The following is a 13350-nucleotide window of genomic DNA, read 5'->3' as shown; positions in this document are numbered from 1 at the left end:
TTGATTTTAGAACATAGGGCAATCAACATGGTCTAAAGCTCAGATACCGGTTCTCCCCTATTTTGGCTGGGTCCTGGTCCTGGTCCGTGCCCGGTCCTGGTCCTGGTCCGGTTCGCTCTGGGTCCCACCCGGGTCCTGCCCAGGCGGCTGGGTTCCCCATGCAGGACCCACAGGGAACCCAGCCGCCTGGGCAGGACCTGGGTGGGACCCAGAGCGAACCCAGGAGGACCTGGGTGAACCCAAGCCCGTGGGTTCCCAAAAATGGGGCCCACGGGTTAGCAAGCAATTAAAAACAATAAAAAAACAATATTTTTAATCTTATAATTACATCTACTGAATATTTATTGGCATTGGCAATTATGGATTTATGATTTATGATTTATCTGTTATCATTTATGTATCATTGTATGGGAAAGTTACATTGTATGTTTGATGTTTCATATTTGTATGTTTGAACTATGAACATATATAATTTTGATGTTTGAAGTTTGAACATATATATATATATATTAAAAAAAATTAAAATATATATATATATGTACGGACGAACCCGTACCCGTACCCCAATTTTTTTTTTTTTTGCCGAATCCGTGAATCCGTACCCGAATCCGAACCCGAATCCGAACCGGAACCGGTAACTTAGGTCTAAAGGTGCCAGGGAAAGGGCTCACAATTGGAGGTGGCATGAAGGCTTAAGGGGAAAGAGTGCATAATGGCAACCAGGTGGATGGTATCGAGGGACACCAAATGTGTAGATCTTGTGTGAAGTTACTAGAGGATGCTGAATAGTGCTACGTTAGGTTGGTATGGTTCTTTAGGCAATAGAGTTATATTGGCACTGAAAACCCCAATTGTAGAGCTTATTTCTAGCCATAAATTATTGAATCTAAAAATGAGAGCTATTTCCTGAATGAATGGGCAAGGGATGCATGACAGCCGCTAATATCTGGTAAAGTGAAGTTGTTTTCTTGTGCTCAAGGATTTTTCATAGTGAATTTCCGTCTAAAATAAATAGACGTGATTCTATCTAACAACCTTTCGGCCTAGAAAAGTGCCATACTCTATGCTAAGTCTTGATTTGCTGATTTCAATGCTCTTATTGAGAACTTCCAAACCATTCCAGTTTGGGTAAGAATCTAAGATTACCCAATAGACCTCTTCATTTTTGTATTCCTTTTCCTCTTGAAAGCATACTCAAGTCTTTAGGTAACTTTGTACCCATTTCTGTAGAAACTGAAAATATTTCTCATTCTATGTTTGCATGCATATTAAATTGATATGGATCTATCCGAGGGATTGCTAGCAGAAATATGGTGAAAAGTAGAGAATTCAAAATAGTTAATGGAAATAGCAACTTGTTTATGAAAAATTAACTTTTAGATGCAGGAATTGTTTTGGTATTGGTCATTTGTTTGCTTCTTGTCCAGATAAATTGAGGTCTTCTTTTGAATTCATGGGCTAAACTCTCTAATTTATTTGCTCTCTATATCTTTATGTTATGAAAATGCCTTTAAATTTAAAAAACAACTAGTTTTTATCTCTTTTTCACTACGTAACCCGGGGACGCATCCCTGGGTTAAAATCCCCCGTCCCCGTACCGGGGACGTTTCGGGGACTTGGGGACGGCTAGGGGACGTCCCCCCGCTGTCCCCAATATTGCAAAATTTGTGGGAAATGTCCCGGAAACTTGGGGATGGCAGTGACTCTTGAAGGGGACGTCCCCCCGTCCCCTAACCGTCCCGGGGACGGCGCCGTCCCCCCTTTTCCCAGCACATTTAAAAAACAAAAAAGGACTCAAATGCTCAAAAAAACATGTTTTTATTTTATTATAGGTCTATAAAATTGGATTTTCACTAATATGATGGGTAAACATGTCTGAATCACTTCCAAAAGCACTTAGAAATAATGAGCAGCAGCCTGGTAATAAATTTCACAAACACTTAGAACACAGTAGTGCGTAAAAAAGTGGTTGTAGGTCTGCAATATTGGACTTTTCACAATTATAAAAGGTAAACAGGTCTGAATCATAGCCAAAAGCACTCAGAAATATGAATAACAACTTGGTATAGAATTTCACAAACATCCAAAACTTTGTGGTGCATAAAGAAGCGGTTGTAGGTCATAATAGAAATGGAAGATGATCAAAATATCCTTCAACCAGAGAGAAAAAATCATCTATATGCAAACAAGTGTTGGCATATTGACAATGTATTTTCAATTATGAATGCATATTGAGTATTGACAATGAATTCTGAACAGAAATGTGGTATGTTAAGGTTCTATAATGTACATATACTTGCTTTATCCATGTTTTCATATGAATATAATGTATATATACATGCTTTATCTATTTTTCATATGAACATTTAAAATTTCACTATATATTTTAAATTTTCCCAATATTTTATATAGCCGTCCCCTTTGCCGTCCCCCCGCCGTCCCCAAAATTGGCAAAAAAAAATTGCTGTCCTGGAAACTCGTCCCACCGTCCCCTTCCGTCCCCGTCCCGGAAACTTGGGGCAACATAGCTTTTTCAACATTTTTTAAAAATCCGATTTTTCCTGATTTTTTCCCATTTGAATCCCGATTTTTTCAAAAAGTTATATTTTAGTTTGCCGATTTTTTCCCCAAAATATTTTTGCTGCTATGGTGATACCCTCTTTCCATTCCTGAAAACACACATACAGTCAGTGGAAATAGAAAGAGCATATCAGAAATTTCATGGATGACTATAATGCCATAGTTAAAAATCAATAACACAAACATAGAGCTATACCCATAATATTTAGATTGAATCAGAGGATTTGACCTATCACTAATAACAATTAAATATCAGATAAGTTTTAGGATATTGGGAGGCATTATATTTTGCTATATCACAAGCCATACAAAATCTTGCAACAACTATCAAGTATCAAGAAATGTAGCTGATAGACAGCTTCCTCAGAAATTCCAATGTTTCCTCCATTCCAAAATGTCCAACTAACTTTCCGAAATTTGCTTCCTATAATGACTTTTGGTGCACTTCTTCTAATTTTAGAAAAATGTGTCTAAGGTGGTGGATTAGATTCTTGCAAATAGAAATTTGGAACGTGCTTACATAAAATATACCAGCATAGGACGCAATGCAAAAACTTATAGAACTATATCAACAGCAGGACTTACAATAATCTTATTCTCAGATTAATATAAAATCACAAATGATTTGAAGTTCAGAATACAATGCCCACAGATAATATTGGAGTTCACAACATAAATAGCATCAGCATACTAATTTAATACACGCCAGTATTACTGCTCACAAACAGTTTATCAGTCAGATCAATATATTTAATGTTATACTCAGATCATATTAACTGCATTAAGCGTACTTGAGAGATCGCTGGCCTTTCTGAGAAAAACGACTTCCAGAAGTCCCAGGTCAAATGTCTTCTTTCTGAGGTGCAATAGGGACTCTGATATGCTAATGGAACCCTAGTATTAGGTGCAGCCTGTGGACAGCAATATAGTTACCTTGGAGTGGCGCCAAACTCCTGAAAGATGCCCTCCAACCACAGCAGTGTACTTTCTGTCAAGTCTGACAACTGGATGCTTTTCTTTGTGTCCACAATTTGACTCCTTGCAGTATATCCTTTCTTCCTTTGATAATAAACTCTTACGGAGTGGTGAATGAAGCAGAAACAATATGTAGATTGTTACTGCGCTTATGAACCTGCTGGGCAATAGTGAAGATAACACAATAATATTCTGAGCAGAGCTACTGACAAGGATTTCGTCCTGCTAATGAAGAACTTCCAGGTTTGCATCTGGAAAGGGACATTGCATTCATTTAATGCATTTCCTGTATAAACTCTTCCTCCCTTGAACAGTCAAACATACTCCTATATATGCCCACCTTAAGCTAAGTCAACCACAAAGCAAAACCGACCCAAGGTAATCCGATACAAAGGAATAGGTCGGCCCAGGCGATTTTATTCAAATTAATAATAATATTTTAATAATATTCTCCAATGTTGGTCCCCTAAATAAATAATGATTTCATTTATTATTATTTATATAAAATACTGATGGACAATGTCTCTTAAAATCAGGGACATCACATTATAAACTTCCAATGTCTGATATGCCTTACTATTAAAATTGAGGATTCTCTTACAACTTTGATCCTGAAGCTATCTAATGCCTACATGAACCAAGAAATGAGTCCTACTTTGAGTGATGGAAGATTCTAATATCAACTACTGAATTGGATGTACGCTTCTTATTCATGATATTCAAGTGGAACTATTGTAGATAAGTTGACTGTTTCTGTTGTTGCCCATAGTGGAATTTATTTTGTGACTACAAGAACTACCAAGGTACATATATCATATATGTATGACAGTGTCTTTCCCAAGGTTGCCATACTAACATTGCTTCTATGCTCCAATTATGCCATTTGATTCTAGTTATATGCTAGATATTGCTCAAGCTTGATGATGCCATATGGTAAATGAATGGATATCCATATTATGTGAAACTGCACCAGTGTGTTTTTAAATGAGTTGACTTAAATTTGTAATGGTTTTTGAATCTTTTGAATCTTTGGCATGGTTTTTAAACTTGTGCAGAGGCCTGCATCTGCACATCCAAGGTAGAACTGCATTTTAATATATTGTTCGCTTGCTCTAATTGTGAAATTTGGCTTCAAAAAAGATCGTTTCTCCTTTATGCTGATCATCAAGAGAACAAGGTACCTACTTATGACATTGCTTGGTGTTAAAGCGAAGAAAATTTGGCAGTTGTATCTAGAATTTTGTCATGTTGTTCTACAATGTTAAGTTGTTAACAGTAACACTTCTAGGTCTTGACCCATACACACCATGACACTGCCAGATGAAAGGTGGCCAAGTAAAACATAGCATATATGTGCACTTGAGCAACCTTACAGATAGCTTCATCTCTAAATGGATTGATTGCGTGTAGGAAAGAACACCAATGCATGAATGTATCTTTGAAACTTATCTCAGCCAACCAATGTTATAAGGCTAAGAGTGGGGCATCATGTCTCTTGACCACATTTGATGATATCAATTTCTTGATTATTATTATTGCAATGTGATGGAAAGGCTAAATCTAAAATATGTTCAACTTCTCCATAGCCAAATTGTGAAGGTGATATACCCTATTAGCCACAATGACGGTGTTAGGTTTTGAGTGGATTCTTAATCTCTAATATTCTTTCCTCCATGCTGGAGAAATTGGAGCTGATGCTTGCATCTGGGCCAAGAAAGCTTTCCTATGATGACATATATCATCAAAGTAGATGTTGGATTTTTATGCACTTCACTATTTGGTACACACTTTCTGCTATTGATCATAATAAATTAATTTCTTTCCTACTATTTTAGGCCTGCGGGATTGATGTTGGGGTCCTTTATTTGTGTGCTTTTCACACGATTTGTAACATGAGGTTTTATTAGATTTTGAAATCACTCCTAGATTTACTTATAAATTTTTCTCCAATTTCAGAGTTTACTTTTGGGCATTTCCCAATGTTCACATCTGCAATAATTATTTTTTCTCAGTTTTGGCATAGTGGCAGAAGCTAACTTTGTATTCACACTTTGGCTCATCCAATTTTCAAGTGCCTTGTCATTTGGGGAAGAATGGCCCTCCTAAGAAAGATATTGAATATTTTTAAAATTATAAAGTGCCAACATTGCTTTTTTCCTTGTAAAAAGAACAAGTAATATGAAATCTGTGAGTGCATTGTGCATGTGTGGACACTTAAAAAACTAAGGATTACTAGATTTTGCTTACAAGTTAAAATTTAAACCACTATGAACTATTTTCTTTTAATTTATACCTTAATTAAGGTTTTGGTAAAAATCACAGGGCTGCCCTGAAATGCTTCATGATATAATAGCATACTGTTTAAGACAATTGTATGCTTTCTACATAAACCCTGTTAGGCAAAAGTAATTATAGATTTTATGATGTATAATGTTTGTTTTTATCTATATGCACTATATTTGGAATGAAATATGTTACCTCCTATTTTTTGCATTCATTGATTTTCCTTGCATTGGAATATTCATGCCGAGATATTGTGTGTTTACTTTAGGACAGTCAATTCTCTTAAATTGTTATCTTTTTGCTTTAAGTCCGTCTCGGCCAATGCGTCTTTATGTCTAAAGTGTTCGTATCTTTGAACCTTTTGTTTGAACCCGAAATTTAGCTCAATAGTTCATTGGTTCATTGGTTCATCGAGTCTTTGTGTGTATTATGTCTTAGTTGCAGCAAGTCTAACTAGTGCAGAAAGCTCGTGCGGAGAATGAACTTGAACCTTTGAACCTTTGAACCTTTGTTGGTTCAAGAGTTCAATGGTTCAATGGTTCAGTGGTTCCACATTCAAAATGGAAGCTTTGTAAAAGCGGAGGCCAAAGGAGGGAAATGATCGGCATGGAGGGGAATATTCCAGGAATCTCGGTGATTTATTTGAAAGAATTCTCACTTAAGGAGGTAATCATTTTCTTGCTAAGGGATTGCGCAAAGTGTTTTGTAATAAAAACAGGTGTTAGGAGTGTCATCTCTGCCGTAACTCAACACGAGTGAATGAGTTGTGGTAATCATGAAATTGAGTTTTAAGCCATTTATATCGATTTTTTAAAAAGATTTATATCTTCATGAAGAAGCTAAATTAGGAAAGGTGGAGGTTCGGTGCTGTAGGTAATTTTCACAGGATTAGCAGACACTCAGTTGCATGAAAGGTGAGTTGAAAAACTTTGCCGTCTTTGTCGTTTTCGTGCTTCAAGGAAGAAACTGTTAATTTTAGTTGTAGTAGCCGTAGTGGGTGTTATTGCAGCCTATATTAGTGTTGAAAATGAGACCTGTTCCACCAAAATTAGGGTCAGAATCAGGTCTTAGTTTCTCTCTCCCAAAATTTGGGGAGACGTCCTTAGGATTCTTAGAAAGGGCTAAGAATCCCTCTGGTTCATCCATGATGGAGAAGATTGTGGATAGTGGGTTAATAGAAGCTTTTGTTTTCCCTCCTGCTATACAGTGCCTTGAATTAGTGCTCGAGTGCATGAACAAGTATGACCCCGAACACAGATGTATTAGAAATACAAATGGGGGTGTTCTATTGAATGTAAATAGAGAAACTGTTATGGCTGTTTTTAAAATCCCTGCTAAGGAGCTGTATGAGGATTGGATGATAACCACGTCTTACGGATTTTTCTCAGAAAAGAAATCCCAATATAGAAGTGTTATAGCCAGGAATTGGCTCTTGAAATTTCAGAAGGGAGATTACCCAAGCCCTTAACCAGAGAGCACTTGATCAGGGAGGTAAGGGACATTGTTATTTTGTTGCATAAGGTGAAAGGGAGATTCAGGTCATATTAGATGAGAAGTGATATATAGATTGGGCAGAGCTAATTGCTGAAAGGTTATACGAAGGACTAAGTAATTGCCTCGGGAGTAAAAACTTCTATATGTCCTCATACTTGTTCTATTGTTTGGCGTGTGTCAGACCTTGGCCTGGTTTGTATCATGAGGAGTGGGTTGATGGGATGAAAATTTATGATTATCATCCACACCTTCAGCTATAGAAAGGAGGGTTCATGATGTGTTTACAGGGAGATTAGTCTATGAACTTCAAGGGAATGTTAGCAAATGACTATTTGATGAGGCTATGCAACTAGTGAGCACATATGGAAGTTATTTCATTCACTATCCTCGGTTCACCTACATCAGGGTTGGAGGGTTCGAAGGAGAACCGTTTAAATTACCGAGGTTTGCCCTTGATCGCTTCGTGCTGATTGAACTGTTTAGGCAGCTTGCTCATATTGACAAGAGGACACTAGCAAGACAAGATTCAAGTGTTTCTTTCCTAGTTGAATTGGGTTATTATATTTGCCATACTGTTTCCGATGCGTTGAACCTAGAAGTTGACTTCAAAAAGCTTAACGTTCAACACTATGCAACTCGACCTAATTTTGACAGCAAAGGTTATGCTCAGGCGCATCTAGCTCTCAAAGAGGGTTTCTCTTATATTTCACAACTTGAAGATTTCTGGGAAGATTGCGGAGATGAATTTGAAGTGAGGAGAACATTTTCCAGGTTCACAGTGGATCAGATTATTACCTTTCAACTTAGAATGAATGTAACAGGGGTTGTGGATAATGGTGAGGATTTGATTGTTCCACAGTATGCAGAGAAAGTACAGGGTTCCCCAATCCCTGGGATAGAATGGGATAAGAAAGAGGAGGATCAAATCCAAATGAGAACATTTCCTATTATCTGCAGAATTGAGTAGTGGTTACGAAAGCAGCGACTGGGAAAGCTAGTAATTGAAGATTCTCTTGTTTGAGTTCAAAATGTTGTCTAATAAATCTGTTAAAACTTGTGTTGCAGGTGGCACCAAAGTTAAACTTGAGGTAGATATTGTCATAGGTTTGAAGAAATCTCTTGTTAGCCAGCTTCCAACCCGTGTCACCAGATCAAGAACCAAAAACAAGGGCAAAAAGCTGCCAGAAAGCATAGTAGTGGTTGTTATAGAAGGGTCTCCTGAAGCTCAGAATATAATGGTGGAACAAAACATTGAGATACCCACCATGGAAGTTGGAGATACTGAAAAGCCTGAAAAGGAAGAAGTAAGCATTGAAGGTTCATTGATCTTAGCGAATGTTGGTGCTGAACAATCCCAAGCAAAGAAGGATGCAGATTCCAGTGCTCCTCATTGGTTAGACACTGCTCTTAGTAGCAAAAAGAGAAATGTGGTCCTTGCTTCAATTCCTATTGAAGATATGGTTAGTAAATGTTTGGGCAGAACTCCAAAGTCCAGAACGCAATTGGATTGCTGAAATCACTCGTCCTGTTTCAGATAAAGAGGTGGAAAATCCTTCAACAAGGGATTTTATTGTTGAAAAGATTAATCTAGGTGCTGGATCACAAGTAGGCGATGTACAACATTTGGAAGCCTCCACAAAAGAATAATAAGTAGGACATGGAAGGACGAAAGGGATAAACAGGATCTCAAGGAGACACTGAGGCACATGGTAGAGTACATAGATGCTATTCATAATCCCAATGCCCAACCGATCTCACAGTTGCCCATGTCATTTGATCCTAAGTCACTTGTTAATCATAAACTTTTAGGTCAAATTCAAAAAAGCAAGATGGTGACAGAGATTTTCTAGGAATGGTTGGAAGGGATTACTCAATCTGGCATGGAGTATTTCAAGAATCTGAGTAAGGTGTATGAAAACGCCATAACTGTAATGAGAGAGCTAGAGACAAAAATTGCTAATTCAAAGGAGGAGGAAACCAAGTGGAAGGCTATGGTAGTGCAAATGAATGATGTACAAAAGTATGGCATAATGAAGTTTCTGTCAGAAAAACTAGTGTAGGGCCTGGATGATAATGTCCTCTATGTGTGCAAGAAAAGCATTGAGTGGCATAACTTTGTAGTGGAGCAGGGGTGTGAAGAGTCGGCCAAACTACGGGACGAGTTAGCTCAACTCGTTCTATCCATGCAGAATGACTTGGAATGCATAGGAATTAAGTGTCTGAAGGAAGACGGGAAAACAATAGAAAGTCTTGAAGTTATTACTTAATCCTTCGAAGGAAAGATTAATTATGTTAGGGAAGCGAAAAATCTAACAACAAATGACTTCTCAACTGTGGCAAAGATTGAGTCCCTCCTTTTTCTGTGCATAGAACACTTGGGAAGTCATGCGGATATTGTGGCCCAAGTCCGGCGAGACAAAGAAGTGTAGCGTCAGAGGATTGCTCACATTGGACTTCCAAACTATGCCGTTATACAAGGCTTTTCAGCCGCTCATTTGGATTGGAAACGTGTCACCAGTGCAGTGCAGAATCAGCCCGAGGATCCCGCCCCATAGCTGCAATCTCGGCCGTGGAGGACCTTTGAAATTATTTGTTGATGACTTTTAGGACAGTTTTAGGAATTAGTTTTCTGGTTATGTTTAAAAACTGAATCTTGACTCAGGAGCAGAGTTATGTAACTCTGTGTTTCCCTAAACTGCAGTTAGCCGTTTTGTAGCTATTTATATGTTTTAAAAAGACTGTGAAGGTCCGAGAATTTTTGGCTTTCAGACTTGACATGCTTTATTTTGCAGTTGCATAATGGTTTTAAAAGAAACACTCATTTATCTGTGAATGAATGAAAGTGAATGTTTTGGAGTTTCAAATCTGTGTTTGATGAATGAAATCAAATTTCTGTTGGAGTTCATTTCTGTCAAAATTGTCTCTTGTTTCTTTAAGGAATGTTATGTATTTGTGAAGGGATTAGTCTGAAAGTTTCTTTGAATGATAAGTGTGAAACATAACAAAGTCTGTGAGCTTTGTCATTTTAGAACTATATTTCAAAAAGTGCATTTACAGCATAGTGATGTGTAGATGTGAAAATGCCTTTCGTACTTTCTGGTTAAAAGTATATGTATAGTTTATTTTCTTGTTTTCATTCATTGAAAATCTAAGGGGGAGCTGTACCTCAGAAAATTCAGAGGGAAACTTTCATAAGTTTACCCAACTGTTTGGTTACTGTTTTGTTCTTTAAAGGGGCAATAGAGTTGTGATTTTTTCAGTTTTATCAAAGGACAAATCTGTTAACCAACAAAATAATAAATTTAGTTTTGTCTTTATTATTACAACTAGTACATTGTTTGTTAGCTCCTGAATTTTTTTTCGTTTTTACAACTAGGATCTAGTGCATATAGCTATTTTCCAAATTTTTAGAGCTTTTTAAATATTTTTGAGAATATTATATTTAATTGTATTTTAAATCTTGTTCGACTCAAGTGTGTTAGTATTAAGGCGAGACCTATATGGGAGTCCCGTTTTTGACAAGTGTGGCCAAGGGACATCTGTGAGATTCCCCTAAAGTCCCAGGGATGAGCTGTAGGGACTATATTGTTTCTTTGGCTAGTATCAATCTGCCCACTGTTGGATATGCATCTGCAGCAGTCATTTAATATTTCTTTGCTTGTATTTTAAAATTTCAATAGGGTTTATTGTTGTCATTAAGTTTTTGGGATTCCATTAAAGTTATACAGCACACCATGGATTCATTCCTTTTCTAGAGGTTTTCTCCAGCTTCCACTGAATTTAGCAGTAGCTGCACCTAGATTCTATGTGATTCATATAATATGCTTGCAGGAAACTTACTGCCCTGCCCCCCTCCTCTCTCCCCACTTTTTAAATTATATTGTTAAGAGCATGATATTTTAGAAACCTTAGTCATATGTTTGGTATGTTATAACATATAAATGAATAATAGATAAACACTTAAACAGTCATGTAGTTTTTTATGAATATGCCATAGAAATTGTGATTGAATATTGTATATTCATATGTAGCCACCACTTTCATTCTGTCAGATGAAAAATGTTGCATGGTTATTTCACAATAATAATGTCTTTTTGTAAATTTTGCAGCCCTGAATGCTGAAACATTTATCTACATTTACGAATCAATGTTTTCCATGATTGACTAATTGTTAGATAATTTGTTAATGGTTTTTGTTGTTCAATCACACATTTATCACGTCGATATTTATATCGAGCATATGAAACATGCTGAATTTATTTGTTTTCCTGTATAGTGAGGAAAATATAACGGTGAGTGCTTGTTCTTGAAGGTGGTTCTCATGGGATGGTAGAGATGAAGGTAGGGCCTCAGGATGCTGTCTGCCAATGTGAAAATAAAAGTTCACACACCCTTGCCTTGCTTCAACAGAAGCTATCTGAATTTTCAGTGCCTTGCAACAGTAGAGAAAATATTCCTTTATGGGAGTGTTTAGAGCAACATGATATATCCAATGGTCATTTACAGCAGTCCAACAGCTCAGAATCAGTGTCCACATCAGACACAAGTCCTGATTTGCTTACTAAGCGTGATGTGGCACGTAGATTGAGGCAGCAGGTGAAAAGAAGAGATGACATGATAGTAGAGATGCAAACTCAAATTACCTATCAGCAGCAAACAATAACTAGTCATTTCGTGCATATGGAAAATTTACAGATGCAACTTGATGCTGCAAACAAAGATTTATTTGGAGCAGAAAGGGAAATTCAGCGATTGCGCAAAGCAATTGCTGATCACTGTGCAGGTAACGCAGTGGATATGTCTTGCTCTCCTGGACCAATGACCAATAACCATGTATTGCTAAATCATTCAATAAACAGATCAATGGAAGATGCATATGGTTCTACAGTTGGTGATGCCGATCACTGCAATGGAGAAACTCACAGATTTCAAGAACAGGAACAGGGCCAGAGGTATGATTTGAGAACTTCAGATGTTAAAATATGTAAGATTGGAGAGGGCCTGCAGTGTTTTCCTTCAGACAGAAAGGAAGCGATGGCTACAGATGAATACACCATAGAAAGTGTAAAAGACTTGGAGAGAGAAGTGGCTGAACTCAAGCAATTAGTTAGTGGAAAAAACCATCTTCTAGAGGCATATGAGAGGCAACGCATTGAATTATGCTCTCAGCTCAAAGAGCTTCATCTGAATTTGGGTACCCAAGTTGGAAGTGTATTATAGTTATGAAGCTTTGATGTAACCTCTATCTTATCTGTTGTTTGCAGTGTCATTCTTGTATTTCTTTCCCTGAAGGAGCCTGCATATGTGAAAAATCATTTGCGGGGTCTATTCTTGGCTTAGAAATTGTGTTGTTTTGGTTTCTGTTGTCCAAGTGGTTCTATTTTCACTATCAGTTTTCCTATTTGTCATTAATTTTGGTGGAAAATAGGCAGGTCCCTGCTTTTAACTTAGGAGAAGCTGCAAGATGTTAGATATCTATAATTGCACGTGTTATACAAAACCATGTCAAAAGTTTTGTTTTCGTTCTTCACTCTGATTGTCAGCAAAAGATTGTAATTATGAATTCTTATTTTCAAAGATAACTACCAATCTGTGGGGTAGGAATACCGAGTGTCTCCCACTCCCATTTTATATATAATTCCATCTTTTATCAAGTTCGAAAATACTATATCTAACAGTATTGTTTCACTAGCTTTTGCTCTGTCAATTTTATGAAGATTTAACAACTTAGTGTGAATTTAGCTCTTAAATCTTGTACAATCAAAATAACAATTATAATGTATTTAATCTCATGTTCTAGGCCACCTTACCTTTTGAAATCATTAGACACTTAACGACTTGCTCTTAGTGTTTGACTACGCTCTAATTTGTTCCTTTACGTTATGGACATGCTAGGGATCCTATTGGTTCTCTCATTCTAGTTCCTACTATTAGTCTGTTCTTGATGGTAACCAATCCTTCCCTTGTCAACCTTTGTAATAATATACCCTTACTCTTGGGACAACACAACGAACAAGT

At 37.2% G+C, this 13350-nt stretch overlaps 1 protein-coding gene across 2 annotated transcripts in view; it reads left to right on the top strand.

Moving 5' to 3' along the window:
* LOC131055466 (uncharacterized) overlaps positions 1 to 12995 on the top strand; it is a 28384-nt gene extending 15389 nt beyond the window's left edge. The window contains exons 4-5 of one of the 2 annotated variants that reach the window (XM_059216798.1): positions 11645 to 11928; positions 12028 to 12995. In XM_059216798.1, coding sequence (XP_059072781.1) covers positions 11645 to 11928; positions 12028 to 12552 — 809 coding nt within the window. In that variant the 3' untranslated portion in view covers positions 12553 to 12995. Of the gene's footprint in view, positions 1 to 11644 lie in introns of both variants that reach the window. The other variant, XM_057989952.2, reaches the window with a different exon arrangement.
* The last annotated feature ends 355 nt before the right edge of the window (positions 12996 to 13350 follow it).

Source organism: Cryptomeria japonica, chromosome 2, assembly GCF_030272615.1.
Source record: "Cryptomeria japonica chromosome 2, Sugi_1.0, whole genome shotgun sequence".
In the NCBI taxonomy this organism is placed as follows: Eukaryota; Viridiplantae; Streptophyta; class Pinopsida; order Cupressales; family Cupressaceae; genus Cryptomeria; species Cryptomeria japonica.
Note: the sequence above shows the minus strand (reverse complement) of the source record. Positions and strands in the feature narration are given on the sequence as shown.